The sequence below is a fragment of the Callorhinus ursinus genome, unplaced genomic scaffold (genome assembly GCF_003265705.2).
Source record: "Callorhinus ursinus isolate GAN/ISIS: 27379988/994484 unplaced genomic scaffold, GSC_fseal_2.0 scaffold33, whole genome shotgun sequence".
Taxonomy (NCBI): Eukaryota; Metazoa; Chordata; class Mammalia; order Carnivora; family Otariidae; genus Callorhinus; species Callorhinus ursinus.
Window position 1 is genome coordinate 160,754 of NW_027397095.1, and position 24,514 is coordinate 185,267.

At 43.3% G+C, this 24,514-nt stretch overlaps 1 protein-coding gene across 5 annotated transcripts; it reads right to left on the minus strand.

Annotated features, from left to right (window-relative positions):
- Positions 1 to 681: 681 nt before the first annotated feature.
- ZNF449 (zinc finger protein 449) lies at positions 682 to 23,638 on the minus strand. Of its 5 annotated transcripts, none has more exons than XM_025852587.2 (6): positions 23,597 to 23,629; positions 22,551 to 22,608; positions 20,844 to 21,287; positions 18,636 to 18,840; positions 3,807 to 3,920; positions 682 to 3,608 (listed from the first exon to the last, which is right to left on the minus strand). In XM_025852587.2, the coding sequence occupies exons 3-6, from the start codon at positions 21,195 to 21,197 to the stop codon at positions 2,725 to 2,727; spliced, it is 1,557 nt and encodes a 518-aa protein (XP_025708372.1). In that variant the 5' UTR covers positions 21,198 to 21,287; positions 22,551 to 22,608; positions 23,597 to 23,629; the 3' UTR covers positions 682 to 2,724. The 5 variants fall into 5 exon arrangements, with proteins under 5 accessions (XP_025708372.1, XP_025708371.1, XP_025708373.1 ...); XM_025852586.2 differs by lacking the exon at positions 23,597 to 23,629 and adding an exon at positions 23,155 to 23,546; XM_025852588.2 differs by lacking the exon at positions 22,551 to 22,608 and having other exon boundaries at positions 23,597 to 23,638.
- Positions 23,639 to 24,514: the final 876 nt, after the last annotated feature.

Here is a 24,514-nt window from a genome sequence, read left to right on the forward strand (position 1 = left end):
AGAATGTGACTAAAGCCATATTTAGAGGAAAATCCATAACTTAAGGGCTTTTATCATTAAACAGCAAAGAATGAAAAGACAATATCCTGAATATTTATTGAAAAGCTTACACTGTATCAGGCCTGGACAATACACACTACATTTAACCTTCACAGCACTTATGGGATGGCTCCTGGTTTTTGTCCTTCAAAACACTAAGGAGGTAGGGACTGTATTTTGCCATTACCTTTTGGAAATGTTCAGAAATATAACTACGCACATCCAGTAGGATCCACTAGGCACATCCACTGGGATATATGTTTCCAAGAATTATTTCACATATTTCTTGACTCAATGCCACAAATATTGATTAGTGCCTGTTACATACAGGACACTAGAACAAAGAAATAGATAATAGATGTCTTCTAAGCTGCAAAATCCAGTTGTGCGTTTATGCTCCAGATGGGGGGGGGGGAGCCGGGAGGATGCAGCTCGTATGATGATGGCAACTAAGCCTCCTATAGCGAAAATTGACTGTATTAAATGCTCAGAATGATGCATAAACCCAGCACCATGGGTGCAGAGAGTAAAGTGACTGCAACGTTGGGTGGGAGCAGGGGTCAATCGTGGTGCTTGTCTCCACGGCTCAGGGAAGTGGTTCTGAGTTGCACAAACCATTATTAATGTGATCGAAGCAGGACGAGCATACACATTTCCACTTTATTAAAATATTGCATAGATACAGAGCAGTTGGGCACATCCTTTCTAAGGCACTGTCCTGGTTTGGATGCAAGTCCACAAGAGAGAAAAGAGGAGCCGTTACATTCCGCATTGTTCACCTCTACATTCAGACTCCTCCCACGTTAACATGTTTATTGCTACTGGGGTCTCAACGTTAACCCCACCCTTATAGCAGCATCTTACAGGGACCCAGATGACAAGAATTAAAGACACACCCTGGCTCTAGCACTTCATATGATTTGGCACTTAATTCCAAACTCTCTTGCATTGTCCTCCATGTGTTTCCCAACTCTTGTTTAACTAACGATATTATAAACTCCTTATGAACCTGACTCACGGATTAATGTCTTTACTGGTTTCCATTAAGCCTAGAACAGGACTAGTTGGGCACATCGTAGTTGCCCCGGAAATATTTATAGTCAATATCACTTCCGAGAACTTCAATGGAATAGAAAAAAATATATATACTTTCCCTAATTCTAGGTTAGGGAAACAATGACTGGTATCTTCAAAAAGGGAAAATACTTGAATGTCCTACCTCTTGTATTTCACAACAAGGAACTAGGCTGAAGGAATATTTTCAGGTATCAACAGCTATAACTGACAAAGAGAGTTCTTCCCTTGTTACAGGTCTTTGAGTCATTACCACGATTACATGAGAATGTTTATATAAGTAGCAATATGTGCATGTGGTTATAAGTAAATTTCAAAGAGGTTGAGAATCACTGAGCGACATATAAATTATCTCAATTACTGACCCTCACACCTCCTTAAAATGATGTGTGTGTGTGTGTGTGTGTGTGTATTACATAAAAAAAAATGTATATATGTAAAGAACTTTTCATAACACCCTTGAAACAACTGGAGATAACTAGGCTTGGGAGCAACAAGACTATACTGAAAGCTATAGATCTATTTGTTAAAGACAGTGTGTTCCAAGGAATATTTGCAGAATACTAGTTCTGTAGGTTATCACTGGGTGTACATGAAAAGGGGTTCTAGGGTCAAATAGGTTGGCAAAACACTGAGCCAAAAGAGGTGCTTTTGCCACACCTTTACTGGAGGGCCTCTCAGACATTCTCACATGCTGATGGGCACTGTGAATCTAGAAAGTGGAGACAGCAGGGAGTCCCGAAGTTATTTGTAAAATATCTTGTAGAACTAAGTGCTCTATGACACACAGTTAGGGGGACACTGAATTAAAGAATGGGTAAAATTTCAAAAGCACTGAGAGACACAGGGGTGAATACCAAAGGAGAGTACAAAGAACAGACACTGGTTCCTCAGTCAATCTAAATTAAATCAAATTCTACTTGGATGACATCAACTGTCAAATGGATTCTTCCACAAAGAGCTTACTTATTCTGTGAACAAAAGAAATCCTCAAATGAATACTCAGCTCTAAGCAGCATCACTCCAGACCGCCAACTAAGCAGACTAGCCAACTCGGGTTAAAAATCTTAATTTCCTTAAACATAAAAACTTTCTATGGAAATAACCCCGTTCTTACCAGGCAAATGTGTTCCCGACACATTTTTATTATCTGACAAAATACACTGTCTCCTTTCTTGCTACTTACGACACATAAAGCTCTGAACTAATATAATCGCCTTTAATAATGACAGCAGACTAATTCTGGTGCTGCTGTAGGAGATATGTTGATGGACACGATTATCCATCATATTAACCCTACCCTGAAAAGGATTGTCATCAATTATATGCTTTTTATCTATGATACGGTTGGCCTGGGACACAAAACTTTTCATTGTCATAAAAAAAAAAAAAATAAGAGACAGAATAAATCGAATCTGGGAACATTGCAAGAGTAGATGGATACTCTACAATTCATATGCTTTGGAAGACGGGGTTTTAAAATAGTTTTTAAAACCTGTTCTCATAAGCTCAAACGAAAAGATTCTTCCAAGACAAACAGGCTGCTGTCGGTTAAGACTTTTTTTTTTTTGAGTGTCAATTTCTGCAGGAGCCTGTTGCCTTTAACAATTCTCAAAGAAGTCCTCTAAAGTGAGTGACCTGGTGCATAATAAGGCCTGCCCTCTGCCTGAAGCTTTTAGAACAATGACTACACTTGTATGGCTTCTCCCCTGTATGAATTCGTAAATGAATAACAAGGCTTGGTCTCTGTCTAAAGCTTTTCCCACAGTAATTACATTTAAAAGGTCTCTCTTCTGTGTGAGTTCTCTGATGCAAAGTTAGAGCTGTCAGTCTACTAAAACTTTTACCACAACTGTGACATCTGTGAGGTTTTTCACCCGAATGCGTTTTCAGATGTCTTTTGAGACTCGATCCATGACAAAAGCTTTTCCCACACTCCAGGCATTTGTACGTTTCTTCTTCAGAATGGGTTCTCTGGTGGCCTATCAGGTGTGACCGCCGAGTGAATCGCTTGTTACACACGGTGCACTCATAGGGTCTCTCCCCCGTGTGAAGCCGTTGGTGTCTATAAAGGTCTGAACTACGGAGGAATCTTTTTCCACACTCAGGGCATTTATGGGGTTCCTCTCCTGAGTGAATTCTCTGGTGCCCTGTAAGTTGTGACTTCCGAGCAAAACACTTCCCACACTGAGGACATCGGTGAGGTTTGTCCCCTGGACTCTTTTTCTTCTGGGGCCTGGGGTTGAGAGGTTCTTCCACGGTGGAATTTTCAGGTTTCTCTCCTGCCGGGGGGTCTTGTTGATCTACCAGTTTTGTTAAATCTGTCTGTAAATCCTCTGGGGGGCTCTCCCATTGATTCTCCAACTGTACATAGTCCTTCTGCAAGATGGGCCCGTGGAGAGCATTCCCCTCTAGAGTAACAATAAATGGGTACATGTTCTCCAGTTTTTTCTGTTTTGAAGTATCATCTTCATTTTCTATCCCGATCTCAAAACCTGAGAGAAGAAAGAGAAATGGCAGCTGTCACCATGTCCCATGGAGAAAAAAAACAAAAACACGAGGGAAAGTGAAAAGTTGTATTAAACCACCAGTAGGAAAACAGAAATTCCTATGGAGAATCCCAAACTCTTTCTCCTGATCAAGACTGAATTTTTCTTTTCTCTCTTCTGTGGTATCAGTGAACAATTACTTACCTATCTTGGAATCAAGTAATTGCTTCATTTCTTTGGACTCTTGTAGTTCCTTCACCCACGCTTCTTCCCGAGGCTCCAATGGAAAGCTCACGTCAAGCTTTGGTATTGGATATCCTGGCCGTAAGAAAGACGAGAAGCATAATAGGTCTTTCTTTGATGATATCCTGGACATGTGGCCACTTAGTGTCTACTTCCTCCCCAGTTAGAATGACTCCACCCGGGACTTCTTACGAGAGCCTCTCTTTTTTAAAGATTAAGAACGAAACATAGGGGCGCCTGGGTGGCTCAGTCGGTTAAGCGTCTGCCTTCGGCTCAGGTCATGATCCCAGGGTCCTGGGATCGAGCCCGGCATCGGGCTCCCTGCTCCGCGGGAAGCCTGCTTCTCCCTCTCCCACTCCCCCTGCTTGTGTTCCCTCTCTCGCTGTCGCTCTGTCAAATAAATAAATAAAATCTTAAAAAAAAAAAAAAGGAACGAAACATGAAATTCAAGGCTACTCTCCTCTAATCAATGGAAGGGGAGTGAATGTTTCTCTCTGTTGAAATCAATGCCCTAAATGATTTCTGTATCTATTTTGATGTTCGATTATTCAGGTTGGAGCCAAAATAGGAAGTAAATCTTCATAAAGTTTTGGCATATTAAAACTGAGAAATGCTGCTACTGAGTACCAAGTGAAGACAGAGCTAAAAGTAGGGGTTAGGAAACTGTTTACTAGAATCATTTCCATTGAGATTTTCCAATTAAAAGGGAAAATGACGAAGCTGGCAATGAGCAAAAGCGGTTTGCTTCATTCAGCCCAAGTCTAGAAGTGCACTCTCTTGAAATTAACCCAAACAACTCTCAAAGCGTTTCTCACTGCCAATCTAAGAACAACCAGGACAACAGAGCGCCCGGGTGGCTCAGTTGGTTGAGCGGCTGACTCTTGGTTTTGGCTCAGGTCGTGAGATCGAGCCCCGCATCATGCTCTGCACTGAGCCTGGAGCTTGGTTAAGATGCTCTCTCGATCTCTCTCTAAAAACAAAAAAAGAATGAGGACAAGATTTGACACTGCTGTCCCCTGTCCCCTGCGTCCTACCACCCCTCTCCCCTCCCCACTGAGAGCAGCTGTGGCTTCCGTTCTCCTTCCACGACCCTTCCTCCCCTTCCTCAGCTCCGGCAAAGTATATTGGTCTGCAATAACGTGTGGGAATTGTTGATTTTAAGTCTAGATACAGGGGCAGCTCAGTTAGTTAAGCAGCTGCCTTCAGCTCAGGTCATGATCCCAGGGTCCTGGGATGGAGTTCTGTATCAGGCTCCCTGCTCAGCTGTTCCCCTTGCTTGTGCTCTCTCTCTCAAATAAATAAATAAAATATTAAAAAAATAAAATAAATCTAAATGCAGGATGCTGTTTAAATAGTAGCATTATTTTCTTAAATATTAGCATTATTAAAATAACGTTAGCAAGTTAATGAAAATTTAAGTTTCAAAACATGTCAAAACAGGAAGGGGACTAAGATACCTTATTTTATATTTTCATGGAAAAAAGACCTTTTAAGATTAAGAAAAATGTATTTCAAATAAAATTCTGTTTAAACTCACCGTATTGTTTTTGTTTATAGATTTCAAAGCTATGAGTGGGCTCAAAGGGTAATACGGCACAGGTCAAACTAAACTGGGGGTCACAGATGGAAGGAAGGCTACCATGAAGGAAAAGTGAGAGCAAACAGAAATATGAAATAAGCAGAGTAGCAAAGGCGGAAGTGTAAAATACAGATTTATGACCTAAACATAGCAGGGGAGACGGACTTCGGAGTCTTAAGATTTTATTTTTTTAAAGATTTTATTTATTTACTTAACAGACAGAAAGAACACAGGCAGGGGGAGGGCAGAGGGAGAGGGAGAAGCAGGGGCTCAATCCTAGGACCCTGAGATCACGACCTGAGCCGAAGGTAGACGCTTAACCGACTGAGCCACCCAGGCGCCCAGTCTTTTTTTTTTTTTTAAGACAGACAGAGAGAACAAGAGGAGGGGGGAGGGGCAGAGAGAGAAGCAGGCTCCCCACTGAGCAGGGAGCCCAACGCAGGACTCGATCCCAGGACCCCAGGATCACAACCCGAACCAAAGGCAGACGCTTAACCAACTGAGCCACCCAGGAGCCCCTCAGGCACCCAGAGTCTTAAGATTTTAAACCACAACAGTTCTCTTTAATACCTCTCCCAGCTCCATGCTAGACTGCCATAGCTAAGGGCCTGGGGCAGCCGCTCCCCCAGCTCCCTTTCAGAGGGCTAGCTTCCTGGGAGGGGCAGGATGTCAGCATTTCTCAGTCTACCCCCAGCTAACCATTGTTGGTTCTAAAGTCCAAGCAATTTGGCTGAGAGATTGGGAGCTCCTTTTATCTACCCAGTCCCTACTGGTGGCATGAAGGATCTACCCTGGATGTAGTACTGCTGTGAATCCTAGAGGGCTCCCTGATTGTCCTCAAAAGGCAGTTGTGATTGGAAGGCAGTAGTTCTATGCCTGCAGAGGCAACCCAAGAGGACCTGACCCCCAGACCTAGTGCTCAGCTCCTAGAGTCGCAATGTCACTCAGAGATAAGCACGCCATTTCACCTACCTCCAGAGCAAGGTATCAGAGATTTGGCCTGGGGCCGGGGGGGGGGGGGAGCAGGCCTTAAAACAGGTAGCTCCTAATGTATTCGCACAGAAACTGATTCATTTGCAACAGAGAACGAAAACAGTCAATCCTAAGGATACTCTCAAAAAGAGCAGAGGTTATAATGCAAGGCATCTGGAAAGAATTTGATAGATTTATTGACTATACACCCTAAACTGTAGGCTGACTGGTTTGCGGGAGAGAACCGGGGGAAAAGACAGCTAGGAGGAGCCCTCCTGGGATCAGAACAAATCTCAAAAATAGACCTTAGGAATTAGCCCCAAAAAGGTGTCTGAAATTGACTGGATTCATCTGCAGAGAAATTATGTTCCAGAGCACTGTTGAAAACAGTAGAGCAATTAGCTGGCAATTAATGGCTGGATCAGGGCAGAGAAAGAGACAGCCAAAGAAAACCCTGTAAAAAGTATTGTCGTTCAAGGGTGACTGTGTGCACACCCAGGGCTGTGCTCCCTGAGGAGTCAAATGCTTAACATTTAGGAGTGGACTAGACTTCACTAAAATAATGCAGCCATTTACCAAACAAATAAACAAACAAGTAACAATAACAAGCCCTGGGGAGGAGAAAGAAGAACAGAGAGTTGCTACAATATATTATCTAAAATGTCCAGTTTCCAACAAAACATGATGAGACACGCATGTGGACAGGAAAGCATGACTCATACACTGAAAAAAAAAAGAGCAGGCAACATAATCTACCTATGTGAGCGACTACACACTAAATTCAACAAAGACTTGAAAGTAGCCATTATGAGTATGTTCCAAGAATGAAAGAAAACCATGGTTAAAGAAGTCAAGTAAAATTATGATGACAAACATCACATCACATCAAACAGTATCAATAAATAGAAAGTATAAAAAAGCATCCAGTGGAAATTCTGGAGTTGAAAAGTACAATAACTGAAATGGAAAACTCACTAGATAGCTCAAGAAGAGATCTGAACTGTCAGAAGAATTAGTGAACTTGAAGATAGATCAAAAGAGATTATACTATCAGAAGAACAGAGAGAAAAAAAAGAATGAAGGGAAATGAATGGAACCTCAGAGAAAAGTGGGGTGCCACTCAGTGTACTAACAGATACATAACGAGAACAAAGAGAGAAGTGAAAAAAAGGAGCAGAAAAAAAAAATGAACAAATAATGGCCCCAAACTGCCCAAAGGTACTGAAACATTCATCTACACATCTAGGAAGCTCAATGAGTTCCAAGTAAGAAACACAAAGAGATCTACAAACAGATGTATGATAGTAAAACTCCTAAAAGTCACATAAAAGGAAGAAAACCGGGCGCCTGGGTGGCTCAGTTGGTTAAGCGACTGCCTTCAGCTCAGGTCATGATCCTGGAGTCCCGGGATCGAGTCCCACATCGGGCTCCCTGCCCAGCAGGGAGTCTGCTTCTCCCTCTGACCCTCTTCCCTCTCGTGCTCTCTATTTCTCATTCTCTCTCAAATAAATAAATTAAAAAAAAAAAAAAAGGAAGAAAACCTTGAAAGAGAGCAAGAGAAAAATGACTTGTCACTTACAAGGGAACCCAAATGAAATTAAAAGCTGAGTTCTCATCAGCAACAGTGGAGGCCAGAAGACAGGAGGATAGCATATTCAAAGTGCTCAAAGAAAAATGAAAAATGCCAACCAAGAATCTTATATCCAGAAAAGCTATCTTTAAAAAATGAATGTGAGGGGCACCTGGGTGGCTCAGTTAAGCATTGGACTCTTGATTTCGGCTCAGGTCATGATCTCAGGGTCGTGAGATCAAGCCCCTTGTCAGGTTCTGTGCTGGGCATGGAGCCTGCTTGAGATTCTCTCTCTCCCTCTGCCTCTGCACCTCCCCCCTGCTCACACTCACTCTCTTTCTCAAAAATAAATAAATAAATAATAAAAAATGAATGTGAAATAACATTACTGATAAGCAAAACCCGAGAGAATTCATTGGTAAGCAGTCTTGCCTAACAAGAAATACTAAATAGGGGCGCCTGGGTGGCTCAGTCAGTTAAGCGTTGGCCTTCGGCTCAGGTCATGATCCCAGAGTCCTGGGACCAAGCCCCATGTCGGGCTCCCTGCAGGGAGCCTGCTTCTCCCTCTCCCTCTGCCTGCTGCTTCCCAGCTTGTACTCTCTCTCTCTTTCTCTCTGTCAAATAAAATAAATAAAAAAAAAGAAATACTAAATAAAGGAAGTTCCTCAGTCTGATAGCTAGTGATTCCAAATGGTAATTTGAACCCACATGAAAAAAAAACAAAGGGCACAAGTAACGGTGATTATGTAATTATAAAAGATAGTATAAATACTAATTTGTTTCTTTTTTCTCTTAAAAGATTTTATTTTTATTTGTTTTTTTTAAGATTTTATTTATTTATTCGACAGAGAGAGAGAGAGAGACAGCACAAGTAGGGAGAAAGGCAGGCAGAGGGAGAGGGAGAAGCAGGCTCCCCGCCGAGCAGGGAGCCCGACGCGGGGCTCGATCCCAGGACCCCGGGATCATGACCTGAGCCGAAGGCAGCCGCTTAACCAATTGAGCCACCCAGGCGCCCCTCTCTTAAGAGATTTTAAAAGCAATTGTATAAAACAATATCTATGTAGTGCATTGTTGGGCAAATAATCTAGACATGTAATATATGTGCACAAATGAGGTGGATGAGAGCAAAACTGTACTGGGCTAAAGAAATGACTCCAGGGGCACCTGGGTGGCTCAGTTGTTAAGCGTCTGCCTTCGGCTCAGGTCATGATCCCAGGGTCCTGGGATCAAGCCCCACGTTGGGCTCCCTGCTCGGCGGGAAGCCTGCTTCCCTCTCCCACTCCCCCTGCTTGTGTTCCCTCTCTCGCTGTCTCTCTCTCTCTCTCTCTCTCTCTGTCAAATAAATGAATAAAATCTTTAAAAAAAATGACTCCAGTTAATAACTAAAATCTACAGGAAAAATGAAGAAAACCAGAAATATAAATAAGGTTAATACAACAAAAGTGTAATATCTATTTGTATTCCTTCTCCCTCTAGCTCTTTTAGAAGTGTTAAAGTTATATAAACTAATACCTTTAACAATATACAATTGAAAAAAAAAATATACAATTGAGTGTCTAACATTTTTAATGTAATATGTATGAAAGCAATACCACAAGAAGGGAGAAAAGAGAATAAAGCTATATAGGAAAAATATTTCTTTTTTTAGAGGGGGGAGGGGCAGAAGGAGAGGGAGAGAGATAATCTTTTAAGATTTTATTTGTTTGTCAGAGAGAGAGAGTACAAGCAGGGGGACCAGCAGGCAGAGGGAGAAGCAGGCTCCCCGCTGAGCAAGGAGCCCCACGTGGGACTCGATCCCAGGACTCCAGGATCATGGCCTGAGCCGAAGGCAGACACTCAACTGACTGAGCCGCCCAGGCGTCCAGAGAGAGAGAATCTTAAGCAGGCTCCACACCCAGTGCAGAGCCCAACACTGGGCTTGATCTCACAAACCTGAGATCATGACCTGAGCCAAAATCAAGAATTGGACACTTAACCAACTGAGTCACCCAGGTGCCCCAGGAGAAATATTTCTATATTTTACTAGCATTAAATTAATATAAGTCTAAAGCTGATTATGTTAAGATGTACATGCTAATCCCTAGAGTAACCACTAAGGAAATAACTTTAAAAAAATGCTGAAAATTCATTTACGTAAAGTGTTACATTCAAAACATTTACTTAGTGCTAAAAAGAAATCAGCAAATGAAGGAAAGAGAAACAAAAAAGATATGAGACATATAGAAAACAAAAAGTAAAATGGCGGATGTAAATTATACTGTCTCAAAAATAAGATTAAATATGTATTGATTAAACAATTCAAAAGGCAAAGGCTGCCCTACTAGATTTTAAAAATCCAACTATATGCTGTCTATGGGAGACACTTTAGATTCAAAGATACAAACAGACTGAAAGTAAAGGGATGGACAAGATGTATCGTGTAAACAACCATAAGATAGCCAGAGTGACTACACTAACAGCAGACAAAATGGACATCAAAACAAAAAAAGTTACTAGAGATAAAGAGGATCATTTTATAATGATAAAATGACCAATCAGGAAGATATAACAATTATAACCATATGTACACTTAAAAACACAGTACCAAATACACGATTACAAAAACTGACAGAAATAGTAAAAGAAATAGACAATTGAGCAATGATAGTTGGAGAATTCAAACCCTCTTTATACTGCTGGATAGAAAATTAGGCGGAAGATCAACAACAGAAGACAAAAAATTATAAACCAACTAAATGTCACAGACATTTATAGAACACTCCGACCAAGAAGTGCAGAATATGCATTCTTCTCAAATGCACATGGAAAATTCTCCACGTCAGTCAAGATGCTATACCATAAAAAAAAAATGTTCAAGAATGTAAAAGGATCGCAATTACAACTTATATTCTCCCAGAAAAGTGGAATGAAATTAGAAATAAATAACAGGAAGAAATTTGGGGAGTTCGCAAATACATGGAAAATAAACAACACACTACTAAATAGACAATCAAAGGAAAAAATCAAAAGGGAAATTAGAAATATTTTGAAATAAATGAAAATGAACATACAATATACCAAAACTTAGGAACATACCTAAACCAGTGCTTAAAGGCAAATTTATAGCCATGAATGACTTTATTAAAAAGAAAGAAAAATCTCAAATTAATAACCTAACTTTGTGCCTTAAAACACTAGAAAAAGAAGAGCAAATGAAACCTAGAACAACGAGAAAGAAAATCATACAGATTAAAGCAGGATTTAATGAAATATAGAACAGTAAAACAATAGAGAAAATCAATGAAACCAAGGTGGGTTCCTTGAAAAAAATTTAACAAAATTGACAAAACTTCAGTAAATTGACCAAGAGAACAAGAGAGAAAACTCAAATTATTACAATCAGAAATGAAAGGGGAGACATTACTACTAACCTTATGGAAATAAAAAGAATTATAAAGTAATACTATGAACAACTGTATGGAAAATAAATTAGATAAATGAAATGTACAAATGCCTAGAAACATACAAACTACCCAAAATTGATTGAAGAAATATAAAATTGGCATAGACCTGTAACTAATAAAGAGACTAAATTAGTAATCAAAACACTTCTCACAAAGAAAAGCCCAGGCCCGGATGGCTTCAATGGTGAATTCTACCAAACCCTTAAAGAATTAACACTGAGGGGCGCCTGGGTGGCTCAGTTGGTTAAGTCACTGCCTTCGCTTGGGTTGTGATCCCAGGGCCCTGGGATCTAGTCCTGCATCGAGCTCCTGGTATTTATCTCAGGAATGCAATGTTGATTTAACATTCAAAAGTTAAGGAAATAGGGGCACCTGGGTGGCTCAGTGGGTTAAGCCTCTGCCTTCGGCTCAGGTCATGATCCCAGGGTCCTGCCACATCAGGGTCCTTGCTCAGCGGGGAGCCTGCTTCTCCCTCTCCCACTCCCCCTGCTTGTGTTCCCTCTCTCTCTGACAAATAAATAAAATCTTTAAAAAAAAAAGTTGGGGTGCCTGGGTGGCTCAATCGTTAAGCGTCTGCCTTCGGCTCAGGTCATGATCCCGGGGTCCTGGGATCGAGCCCCACAGCGGGCTCCCTGCTCAGCGGGAAGCCTGCTGCTCCCTCTCCCACTCCCCCTGCTTGTGTTCCTGCTCTTGCTGTCTCTCTCTCTGTCAAATAAATAAATAAAATCTTTAAAAAAAATAAAAGAATAAAATTTACTTAGGAACAAATTTAATAAAAGCAGTTTAAAACTTATACTTGGGAAACTATAAAATATTGTAAAAACTGAAATAAGATCTAAATAAATGGAAAAGCACCCCGTGTGCATGCATCACAAATTTAATATTGTTAACATGGCAATACTCCCCAAACTGATCTACAGGTTCAACACAACCCCTACCAGAATCCCAGCTGACTTCTTTGTAGAAACTGATAAGCTAATTCTAAACATCACATGGAATTGTAACAAACTCAGAAGAGCCAAAACAATCTTGAAAAATAAAAAAAGTTGAGAGCCCTCACGTTTTCGTATTTCCAAACATACTACAATGCAATAATAAAGACACTGTGGTATTTCCATAAGAGGAGACATAAACATCAATGGAATAGAAATGACCGTCCAGCAATAAACCTATATACCTGTGGTCAACTGATTTTTGACAAGGGTTTCAAGGCCATTCAATGTGAAAAGAATGACCTTTTTAGCAAATCATGCTAAAACTGAATATGCAAAAATATATATAAATAGGGGAGCCTGGGTGGCTGTCGGTTAAGCGTCTGCCTTCGGCTCAGGTCGTGATCCCAGGGTCCTGGGATCGAGTCCCATGTCAGTCTCCCTGCTCAGCGGGGAGCCTGTTTCTCCCTCTCCCTCTGCCCCTCCCTACTGCTCATACTCTCTCTCTCAAATAAATAAATAAAATCTTTAAAAATATATATATAAATATACATATTATTTGGATCGTTACTGTGCAACTTATACTAAAATTAATTGAAAATGAATTAAAGGGTTAAGTGCAAGCTGAACCTATAAACTCTTAGGAGAAAATTTAGGGGTAAATTTTCACAACCTTGTATTAGGCAATGATTTCTAAGATATGACATAAAAACCACAACCAACAAAAGAAAAAATAATCAAATTGGACTTCATCAAAATTTTTAAAAACTGTGCTACAAAGAACACTATTAAGAAAGTGAAAAGAAGGGCACCAGGGTGGCTCAGTTGGTGAAGTGTCTGCCTTCAGCTCAGGTCATGATCCCAGCCAGGGTCGTGGGATCAAGCCCCGCCGTGGGCTCCCTGCTTAGCAGGGGTCTGCTTCTCCCTCTTCCTCTGCTCATGCTCTCTCATTCGCTCACTCTCTCTCAAATAAATAAAATCTTTTAAAAAAGAAAGTGAGACAGACCTATACCTCTGAAACAAATAATACATTATATGTTAAAAAAAAAAAAAAAGAAGATAGTAGCAAGGGAGAAATGAAGGGGGGGAAATCGGTGGGGGAGACGAACCATGAGAGACGATGGACTCTGAGAAACAAACTGAGGGTTCTAGAGGGGAGGGGGTGGGGGGATGGGTCAGCCCGGTGATGGGTATTAAAGGGAGCATGTACTGCGTGGAGCACTGGGTGTTATACGCAAACAGTGAATCATGGAACACTACATCAAAAACTAATGATGTAATATATGGTGATTAACATAACATAATAAAATTTTTTAAAAAAGAAAGTGAAAAGACAAACCACAGAACGTGAAAGAATATTTACAAGTCATATATCTAGTAATAGACTTTTATCTAGAATATACAAAGATCATACACAACTCAATAATAAAAATACATATAATCCAATTTAAAAATAGGCAAAAAATCTAAATAGGCATTTCTCCAATAAAGGTATACAAATGACCAATAAGCCCATGAAAAGATGCTCAACACCATTAGTCTTTGAAGAAACACAAATCAAAACCTCAATTAGATAGCACTTAACACCTACTAAGATGACGAGAATAAAAAGGTCAGATTCTTCTCAAGCGCATGTGAGACAGTTTCTGGGATACAGACCATATGTTAGGCCACAAGTTAGTTCCAATATATTTAAAAATATAGATATCATTCAAAGTACATACTCCAACCACAATGGGATGAAGTTAGAAATAGAACAGAAGGAAAACTGGAAACTTGACAAATTTGTGAAAATTAAATAACACCTCTTAACCAATGTATGCAAGAAGAAATCACAAAGAAAATTAGAAAATACTTAGAGATAAATGAAAATGAAAATGCAAAGTACCAAAACTTATGAGACACAATGAATGCAATGCTCAGCAGGGAATTTACAGTTATAAGTACTTACATTAGTAAACAAAAAAGATCTCAAGACAGTAACATAAATTTATAATTTAAGGAATAAGAAAAGAAAAAAACTAACCCCAAAGCTAGCAGAAGGAAGGAAACAATAAAGAATAGGCAGAGATAAACAAAATAAAGACTAGAAAGACAACAGGGAAAATCAATGAACCAAAAATTGGTTTTTTGAAAAGATCGATGAACTTGAGAAACCTTTAGCTAGATGAACTAAGGAAAAGAGAAAGAAGGCTCAAATTATTAAAAATAAAAAGGAAAAATAAAATAAGATGAAAATAGGGAGGCAAACCATAAGTGACACTGAACTCTAGGAAATAAACTGAGGGATGCTGGAGGGGAGGTAGGTGGGGGGATGGGGTAACTGGGTGATGGGCATTAAGGAGGGCACTTGATGGAATGAGCACCGGGTATTATTTGCAACTGACGAATCACTAAATTCTACCTCTGAAACTAATACAGTATGTTAACTACATTGAATTTAAATAAAGAATTAAAAAAATTAAAGTGGTGGTATTACCAATGATTCTACATAAATAAGAATTATAAGAGTACTATGAACAATTGAACATGAACAAACTGGATAACCTAGATGAAATGGATAAATTACCAGAAACACAAAACCTACCGAGACTAAATCATAAGGAAATAGAAAAGTCTGAATACACCTATATCCAGTAAAGAGATTGAAGCAACAATCAAAAATCTCCCAAAAAAGAAAAGCCGTAGACCTGATGGCTTCACTGGTAGATTCTACCAAACATTTAGAGAAGAACTAATACAAACTGTTCTTAAACTTTTCAAAAAGGCACACCTGCGTGGCTTAGTTGGTTAAGCATCTATCTGCCTTCCGCTCAGGTCATGATCTCAGGGTCCTGGGATCAAGCCCCGTGGTTGGGCTCCCTGCTCAGTGGGGAGTCCGCTTCTCCTTCTCCCTATGCCCCTCTCCCTGCTGTGCTCTCTCTCTCTCAAATAAATAAAATCTTAAAAAAAAAAAACTTTTCAAAAAAAAAATGAAGGGGAGGAGACACTTCATAACTCATTCTCTGAGGCCAATATTACCCTGATACTAAGCCAGAAAAGACACTATAAGAAAATAACACACCAATATCCCTTATGAACACTGATACAAAAAAAACCTGAAAAAAATATTAGCAAATTGAATTCAGCAGCATATTAAAAGGATTCTATACCATGACCATGTGATATTTGTTCCTGGAAAGCAAGGATGTTTCAACATATGAAAATCAGTCAGTACAATGCCACATTAACAGAATGAAGGAAAAAAACACATTATCATCTCAAATGATGTAGAAAAAGCATTTGACAGAATTCAACACCCTTTCATGATAAAAAAAAAAAAAAAAAACCATGCTCAACAAAATAGGAACAGAAGGAAATTGCCTCCACATAATAAAAGCCATATATGAAAAACCCACAGGGAACTTAATACTCAATGGTGAAAGACTGAAAGCTTTCCTCTAAGGTCAGGTAGAAGGCAAGGATGCCTGCTTTGGCCACTCTATTCAACACAGTACTGGAAGTTCTAGCTAGAACAATCAGGCAATAAAAAGAAATAAAAGGCATTCAAATTGCAAAAGATGAAGTAAAATAATCTCTACTGGCAGATTATATGATCTAATATGCAGACACCTTGAAGATTGCATTAAAAATCGTTAAAATTCATAAATGAATTCAGCAGAGTACCAGGATACAAAACGAACTTGCAAAAATCAGTTCCATTTCTATATGCTAACAATGAACAATGAAAAATTCTGGAAACTATGAAAACAATTCCATTTACAATAGCATTGAAAAGAATAAAATCCTTAGGAGTTAACAAGTATGTGAAAGACTTGTGCAATAAAAATTACAAAACACTGGTAAAAGAAATTAAGGAAGATATAAATAAAGGAAAACACATCCTATGTTGATATTGTTAAGATGTCAATACTACCAAAAGTGATGTACAGATTCAATACAATCTCTATCAAAACCCCAATGAGCGGGGCGCCTGGGTGGCTCAGTTAAGTGTCTGCCTTCGGCTCAGGTCATGATCCCAGGGTCCTGGGATCCAGCCCCGCATTGGGCTCCCTGCTTAGTGGGAAGCCTGCTTCTCCCTCTCCTGCTCCCCCTGCTTGTGTTCTCTCTCTCTCTCTCTGTCAAATAAATAAATAAAATCTTTTAAAAAAATAATAAAAATAAAAATAAACAATGATACTCTTTTTTGCATTAATAGAAAAACCGGGGGCCCCACATCAGGCTCCGTGCTGGGCATGGAGCCTGCTTACAATTCCCTCTCTCCCTCTCCCTCTACACCCAACTGCTGTTCGCTCTCTCTTAAAAAAAAAAAAAGTTTAATAGAAAAATCCATACCTAAAATTTATATGGAATCTCCAGGGATGCCCAAACAGACAAAAAAAAATCTTGGAAAGGACAAAAAAAGCTAAAGGTCTCACACTTCCTGATTTCAAAACTTAATAAAAACTAACAGTAATCAAAATAGTTTGGTACCGGCATAAAGACAGGCATATAGACCAACGGAATAGAATAGAGAGCCCATAAATAAACCTTCATATATATGGTGAAATGATTGTTAACAATGATAGCAAGATCATTCAACAGAAAAACAATACTCTTTTCTTTTTTTTTTTTTAAAGATTTATTTATTTATTTTGAGAGAGTGAGAATGAGAGAGAGAGAGAGCACATGAGAGGGGGGAGGGCCAGAGGGAGAAGCAGGTTCCTCGCTGAGCAGGGAGCCTGATGCGGGACTCAATCCTGGGACTCCAGGATCATGACCTGAGCCGAAGGCAGTCGCTCAACCAGCTGAGCCACCCAGGCGCCCATAAAAACAATACTCTTTTCAACCTATGTTGCTAGAAAAACTGGATTATGCATGTGCAAATGAATGAAGTTAAAACCTTACATAACAGCACATGCAAAAATTAACACAAAACGGATCAAAGACCTAAAATTAGGACCTAAAATTATAAAACTCTTAGAAGAAAACATAGAGGAAAAGTCACTGAATTTGGCAATAATTTCTTGGATATGACACCTAATGTATAGGCAACAAAAGAAAGAAGTGGACACAGAGTACTTCATGAAAAATTTTAAAATTTATCCATCAATAGCTTCAACAGAGTAAAAAGGCAACCCACAAATGGGAAAATTTTTGCCAATCCTATCTGATAAAGAATTAATATCCAGAATATACAGAGAACTCTAAAATTCAACGACAAAAAGCAACCCGACTTTGCAATGTGCAAAAAAGAATGTAAACAGACATTCTCCAAAGAAGATATCCAAATGGTCAATAAGCACATGTTCAATACCATTAATCACTTGGGAAGTGCAAATCCAAACTACCCTGAGATGCCACCTCACACCGATTAGGAATGCTACTATCACAAAACAGAAAGCAACAAGGGTTGATGAGGATGTGGAGAAACTGGAAAGGTTATGCACCGTTGCTGGGCATGTAAACTGGTGTAGCTGCTGTGGAAAGCAGTGGGGCTGCTCCTCAAACAATTAAAAATAGAATTCCCATATGACTCAGCAATTCCACCTCTGGTCATATGCCCCAAAGAAGTAAAACCAGGGTCTCAAAAAGATATCTGCACACCCATGTTCATACAGGCATTATTCACAACAGGTAAAACACAGAAGCAACCCAAGTACATGCTTATGGAAAATGGATAAACAAACTGTGGTATAGACACACAGTGGCATATTATTTGGCCTTTACTTGGATGGAAACACTGACCCTCACTACAACCTGGATAAACCTTAAGGTTATTCTGCTAAGTGAAATAAGCCAGTCACAAAATGACAGAGACTATATGATTCCATTTATATGAGGTACATAGAGGAGTCCAATTCAGAGAGACAGAAAGTTGAATGGTAGTCTCCAGGGTCTGGGGAGATGCGAAGTTATTGTTTAAATGAGTATGGGCTTTCAGTTTTACAGAATGAAAATAGTTATGGAAATGGATGGCCGGGATGGTTTCACATTACTAATGTATTCAATACCACTGAACTATACATGTCAAAACGATTACGATCCTAAATCTTATTTTATGTGTATTTAACAACAATAAAAAAATTGAAAAGAGAAAAATAGGCTTTTTGAGCAGGGTCACTAGCTGAAGGGGTTTTGAATCCCATCTGACGTCCCGTGCTTTGTTCCCAGAGAGGCATCCCCCCTCCTACCCTTTATCGCAGCGGCCCGCTTCCATCCAGGACTCGGTGTTTCTAACCCACCCCCAGAGCTGGGGAGCTCTCGAGCTCTCCAACTACGAACCGCAGAAAGGAAGTCAACCCCTTGCCTTACCAGGGTCCAGGAAGGGCCGGCAATCCTCGGCAGCACCGTAGCCCAGCTCCGGCAGCCCCGCCTGGGGCATCCAGGCCTCTGCCACGGGGGCCTCTGGGGCGGGTCCCATCACTTGCAGTGGGGGCGACTCCAGGTGGATGTTTGGTGGTACGTGTGCCGGGCCCACTGGTACCAGCTCCTCCAACAGCATTTCCTGCCTATCGATCTGGGGGAAATGGCACAACCCGTCACTCTCCAGTCTACACCGGCACCGCCCGGTGCCAACAATGGGTGGGAGCCACCCACGTCGTTTTCATTGTCCAGGACCCGCATAAAACAAAGAAGACATTGGTGAAGTCAGTCCTGACGACATGCATGATTCCACCAATATGGCTGAGATACCACACTTCCAGAACGTAACCACTATGAACAAGTATTCATGAGACATCTCACCTACTTTATCTTTCGTACTCAGTCTTCTGAACGTGATGAGCATCTTACCCTTACAGCACATCTCAGTTGGGACTAGCCACATTTCTAGAGCTCAAGAGCCACGCCTGGCTGGTGGCTACCATACGGGGCAGCGCCACGATTAGGCCACAGGCGGATAAAAATCCTATGGAGCAAGCCAAACCCAGGAGACAGAGAAAGGGAGGGCGCACCATAAACTCACTCTATCCTGGGGGGGGGGGGGGAGGCGGCAGGAAAGTCTGCAAGACTCTGGTTCGGGCGGGCTACCTGCAGGGCCCTATCAACACACGGTGCCGAAGCCCTTCCTCCCTTCTGCCAAAGGTTCTGCCCTGTGCCGCGGGCTTCTGAGCAGGGGGCCCTGGCGCCGCCACCCAAGGCGGATGCGGCACGGTGGCAGGTGGCTGTCAGGACCCGGCGGGCAGAGACAGGAGTGGGTATCATTCCCAGTGCGGAACTGCTCCGGGTCCCCACCAACTCTGGGGTGCCCCCGCAAACTTGCGTCGAGGGAGAAAGAACGTGTCAACCTCACCCTGGGGCGCGTATAGACACAAGACATTTCTGCATGATTTAGCACGACTTGCTACTTCTAGGAAAGCCCGCCTTTGGAACTCAGGCAACCACTCTCTTGCTCATTGCTCAGATTTACCGACACGTGTGGCCACTTTGGAAAACCACAGAGCAGCCGTGCAGGGGGCTGTCGCCGTCACAGTGAGTCTCTGCGCAGGCGTGAGCACGTGACAACCTCGTGAGGTCTGCCGGTGCGGTCCGGCCCCAACGTGTGTGTTCACATGCTCACTCCACAATGACAAACTACATTCCCTTTCCTTTATATTCTTTCCGGGCTCCACTTGACTCGGGTTGGCCACATTTTCTTAGAAAGAGTCAGATAATAAATAATTTACACTTTGTGGGGCATGTTGGTCTACTGCCTACAGTTCTTGTATTAACAACCCTTTAAAAAGGTAATAACCAGGAACGCCTGGGGGCGCCTGGGTGGCTCAGTCGGTGAAGCGTCTGCCTTCGGCTCAGGTCATGATCCCAGGGTCCTGGGATCAAGCCCCACATCAGGCTCCTTAATCAGTGGGGAGCCTGCTTCTCCCTCTGCCTGCCACTCCCTGTGCTTGTGCTCTCTCTCTCTCTCTCTGACAAATAAATAAGCAAAATCTTTTTTAAAAAATAAAAAGGTAATAATCATTATTAGTCACGGGCTGCAGAAAACAGGCCATGAGCTCCATTTGTCCCATGGACCACAGAGCACTTTTTTTTTTATTTTAGTTTTTATTTATTTATTTGACAGAGAGAAAGAGAGATAGCGAGAGCAGGAACACAAGCAGGGGGAGTGGGAGAGGGAGAAGCAGGCTTCCTGCCGAGCAGGGAGCCTGATGTGGGACTCGATCCCAGGACCCTGGGATCATGACCTGAGCTGAAGGTAGACACTTAACGACTGAGCCACCCAGGCGCCCCAGCAGAGCACTTCTTATAGCAATGTTTTTGATTTTGCGTATGTAAGCAGGTTACATTATACATCAATTTCATTTCAGGATGGCAGAAGAGGCAGTATGAAATATCTGGTACAGAATAGGAGTTGTGTTTAATAGTTGAGAACTGCTGAGCCATATATGCTAATTCCAGCAGAAGGGAAAAATGAAAATCACTTTAGGGAAAGCATGGAGCTCAAAACGAAATGTCTGATCTAGTATAAGATGTCTCTGCTACTTCTTTTTGTCTAATTACCAAGATCCCAAACTCTTTTCTCACCTGTTGCTCTGGTATCTCCAGTTCTCTCTGTAAGTCTTCAATCAGTGACACAACTCTTTCTCTATTCTCTGGGCAATGTTCCCTCACCCAGGTCTCTATCTCCGTGGGCAGAATGGTTAGGAACTGCTCCAACACCAGCAGCTCCAGGATTTGTTCCTTAGAACGCAGCTTTGGCTTCAGCCACTGACAGCAAAGCTCCCAGAGTTTGTTGAAAGCTTCATGAGGCCCGGCCGCTTCTTTGTACTGGAACTGCCTAAAGCGCTGACGGAAGACTTCACAGTCGGCATCATAGTCTTGAAACACGGAGCCCTGATTCAACGAGGCCTGGATCGCGCAACCCAGGGCCACCGCCATTGCACTGTTCTGGTCGTGTACACTTTCTCTGGGGCCTGAAGTCTCAGATTCCAGTCTGTTTCTGGAGGCGTCAGGGGGAGCCACCCACAGCTGAGGACAGGACAAAACAAAAAAGGAAACAGGAGTGGTTACCCCAGGCCATACTCACTTCCCTTAACTTGCTTACATTCCACCAAGCCCTAGAGCAGCAAACCTTAAATTTCTTTGGTGATTTTGAAACTCTAATAAAGGCCATGGTATCACTTCCTAGAAAAATACACAGACACATCTAATTCTGCATCCGTTTTCCAAAAATTTACAAAATGTTCTAGAGCATACATGGACCCCGTTTCAAGTTTAAATTCATTGAGAGGCACCTGAGTGGCTCAGTCATTAAGCATCTGCCTTCGGCTCAGGTCATGAGCCCCGGGTCCTGGGATCAAGCCCCGCACATCGGGCTCCCTGCTCCGCGGGAAGCCTGCTTCTCCCTCTCCCACGCCCCCTGCTTCTGTTCCCTCTCTCGCTGTGTCTCTCTGTCAAATGAATAAATAAAATCTTTTAAAAAAATAAATTCATTGAAGTTGCATTCAGTTTCTCATTCAAATTAGCCACATTTCAAGTGCTCCATACATAGGATGTCATTGTAGAAAGTTCTACTGGACAGCTCAGCTCTAGAATTCCATTGATCCAAAGCTAAGAGCCTCTTCCCGTAAATAAACCACCACAGATGTGCTGGCCTGTAATCCCACTCACAGTTTAATACAAGCTATCTTGTGTCTCTGAATATACACAGGCACTGATAAAGAACCCTGAAAGTCCATGTGCCTTTCAATAACCCATAGTCACCTTCAGTCACCAGCATCTTAGCTACAGACTTGCGGCCAAAAGCTACAGATCCACAACCCTTCGTTCTTCTCCACTCAAGGGATGTGCACTTCAGCCCACATCAGCCTGACCCTCGTGATGGCATGTCAAGTGGCTTTCTCATGAGAACGATACACTGCCACAGGGCAGGCCACCAGCCATGTGGGATGTATGAGGAACAAAGGACACTGATCACATTCCTCTTGCTATGTCCACGTGCTGTTCAAAGTCTCCCGCATATGGCAGGTCCAGGTCACGTAGCTCTCACCCAGAGCAAGGACGTGGGGACTAGTATGATGCCCTGAGTACAGATGAGGGGACCGAGGTTGGAGGCTCAGGAGCACTGAATGACTTGTCCCAGGTCACACAGGAAATGCCAGAGGGAAATGGTGAGAAGGATGGAATGAACAGATCTCTGCAACACTCATGTCTCAAATCATCCAAATGTTTTTAGTGCAATGTCTGAGGTCAAAGACATGGTCACACGCAGGTCTCAATATCGGTACCCACCTTATGCTACAGATCCTCTCTGTATTTGCCCAGATGCCTCATGTACCTGCCTTCTTCCCTGCAGTGGCACAAGTTAAAAAATACTCATAATCTTTCCTACCTAGCCATCCCAAATGTACATTGGGAACTTATCATCCTTTATCTTGCTGGTAACCTGAACTTCAGCAGCAGACCCATCCACGTGCGATAACCTGCTGGCTTTGTGACCCTGACACCCAGTGCTTCTGTCTGTAACATGAAAATAATCATAGCATCGATTTCATAAAATTTCCTGTGGTGCATCCAACTGCGTGGAAGCGAACGGCAGCTGCCTGGCCTGGCACAGAGGAAGCGCTCAAGCAAGGTTACTACTCCCCAGCACTCATTCCTAGAAAGTTCCACGTCCCCTCCACCCCACCCCAGGCATCCAACCCTCCTCCCTGGATGGCATCCAGGGATCGGCCGGCTTGAGCTGTGGAACCGCCCTGACCCTGCTCAGCCTCGCAGTTGGCCGCCCTCCCCAGATGGGCCCGAACCATCCACCACGTCCAGCAGGGCCCTGATTGTCCCGCCGGCCCTCAACCCGCCCTTCCGCAGGGAAACATCACTGCATCCCAGGACTCACGGCTTCTCCCCAAATCGGCCCGAGCGAGCCCGCGCTCCCACGGCCCACGGATAAAGAGGGTGTGCGCAAAGCGGGCACTCGGGGAAAGGCGAGGAGGGACACGTCGCGGGAACTTCTAAAAGCCGGTTACAAATCGGCTGCCCGGGGCGGGGGCACGGCCCCAGCGCGCTCCCCACGGGATGTCCCGGCGCCCCGACGGGCGCTCCAGGCCCCGGACAAGCCCGGGAAGGCCCGGCCGGGTCGCAGGGAGCGGCAGCGGGGACCCGGCCGGACAGGGGCCCGCCGCCCGCCGCCCGTCGCTCGTCCACGCGCTCGCCGCCGGGTCAGGGCTGGCGGCAGCCGGTTGGTGTAGCCCTAGCTGGATGGGAGCCCCGCCGCCCGCGCCCGCGCCCGCGCCCGCGCCCCAGGGACGGCCACGCCCTCTGGCCGCTCAGGGACTCACCGCCTCGGCGCCCACGGCTTTCCCAGGCTCCCCGGGGCAGGCGCGCAGGACGCAGGCGCGCGGCAGCCCTGAGGACTACATTTCCCGGCAGGCCCGGAAGCACGCGCCCCGCCGTCTGGGCCCGAGAGCATGCTGACGTGGGAGGGACGGCCACTTCCTTGGCCTCCTAGGGGCCTCCTGCCGCCTTGGAAGCGTTCCCGTTTCCGGTCTTAAGCGCTTCCAGAGCCCAGGGGGTTGGGTGGAACGTCCCGGGTTCCTGATCCCAGCAAGGGCTTCTATTCCATCCGCCCGAGAGTAACCCGAGTGGTGGGGGCCTCCTTTAACTCTTTTATTCCTGGATTACTGATTCTCCAGCCACTCAGTGCAGGAAGAATTTCTTGGGAGGCCCTGGGAAAACTTCAGATTTCTAGGCCCCGTCCCGATACCCTGACACACCGCATCTCGCATGACGTGGAGAATGCGCATTTTGTTTTTGTTTTTTTTAAGATTTTATTTATAAGCAGGGGTGGGGTTGGGGCGGGAGGGGCAGAAGGAGAGGGAGAAGCAGACACTCACCAAGGTAGCCCCAAGGGGCTCCAAGCCAGGACGCTGGGATTATGACCTTAGCCAAGCAGAACCCCCCCAACACCCCCGATAATTAGCATTTTATTGTATTTATTTCTTTGAGAGAGAACACAAGGGACAGGCAGAAAGAAAGGGAGAAGCCGACTACCTACCGAGCAGGGAGCCCCTCTCGGGACTCAATCCCGGGACCTCGGGACCACGACCACAGCCCAAGGCAGAGGCTTAACCGACTGAGCCACCCGGGCGGCCTGAGAACTCGCATTTTAATCAGTTTTCCTGGGCTTAGGACTCTAGTCTTCATCTCGCGGGTCACACTGGCCTTGAGCTACCTTTCTAGTTTCCTTCTTGAAGACC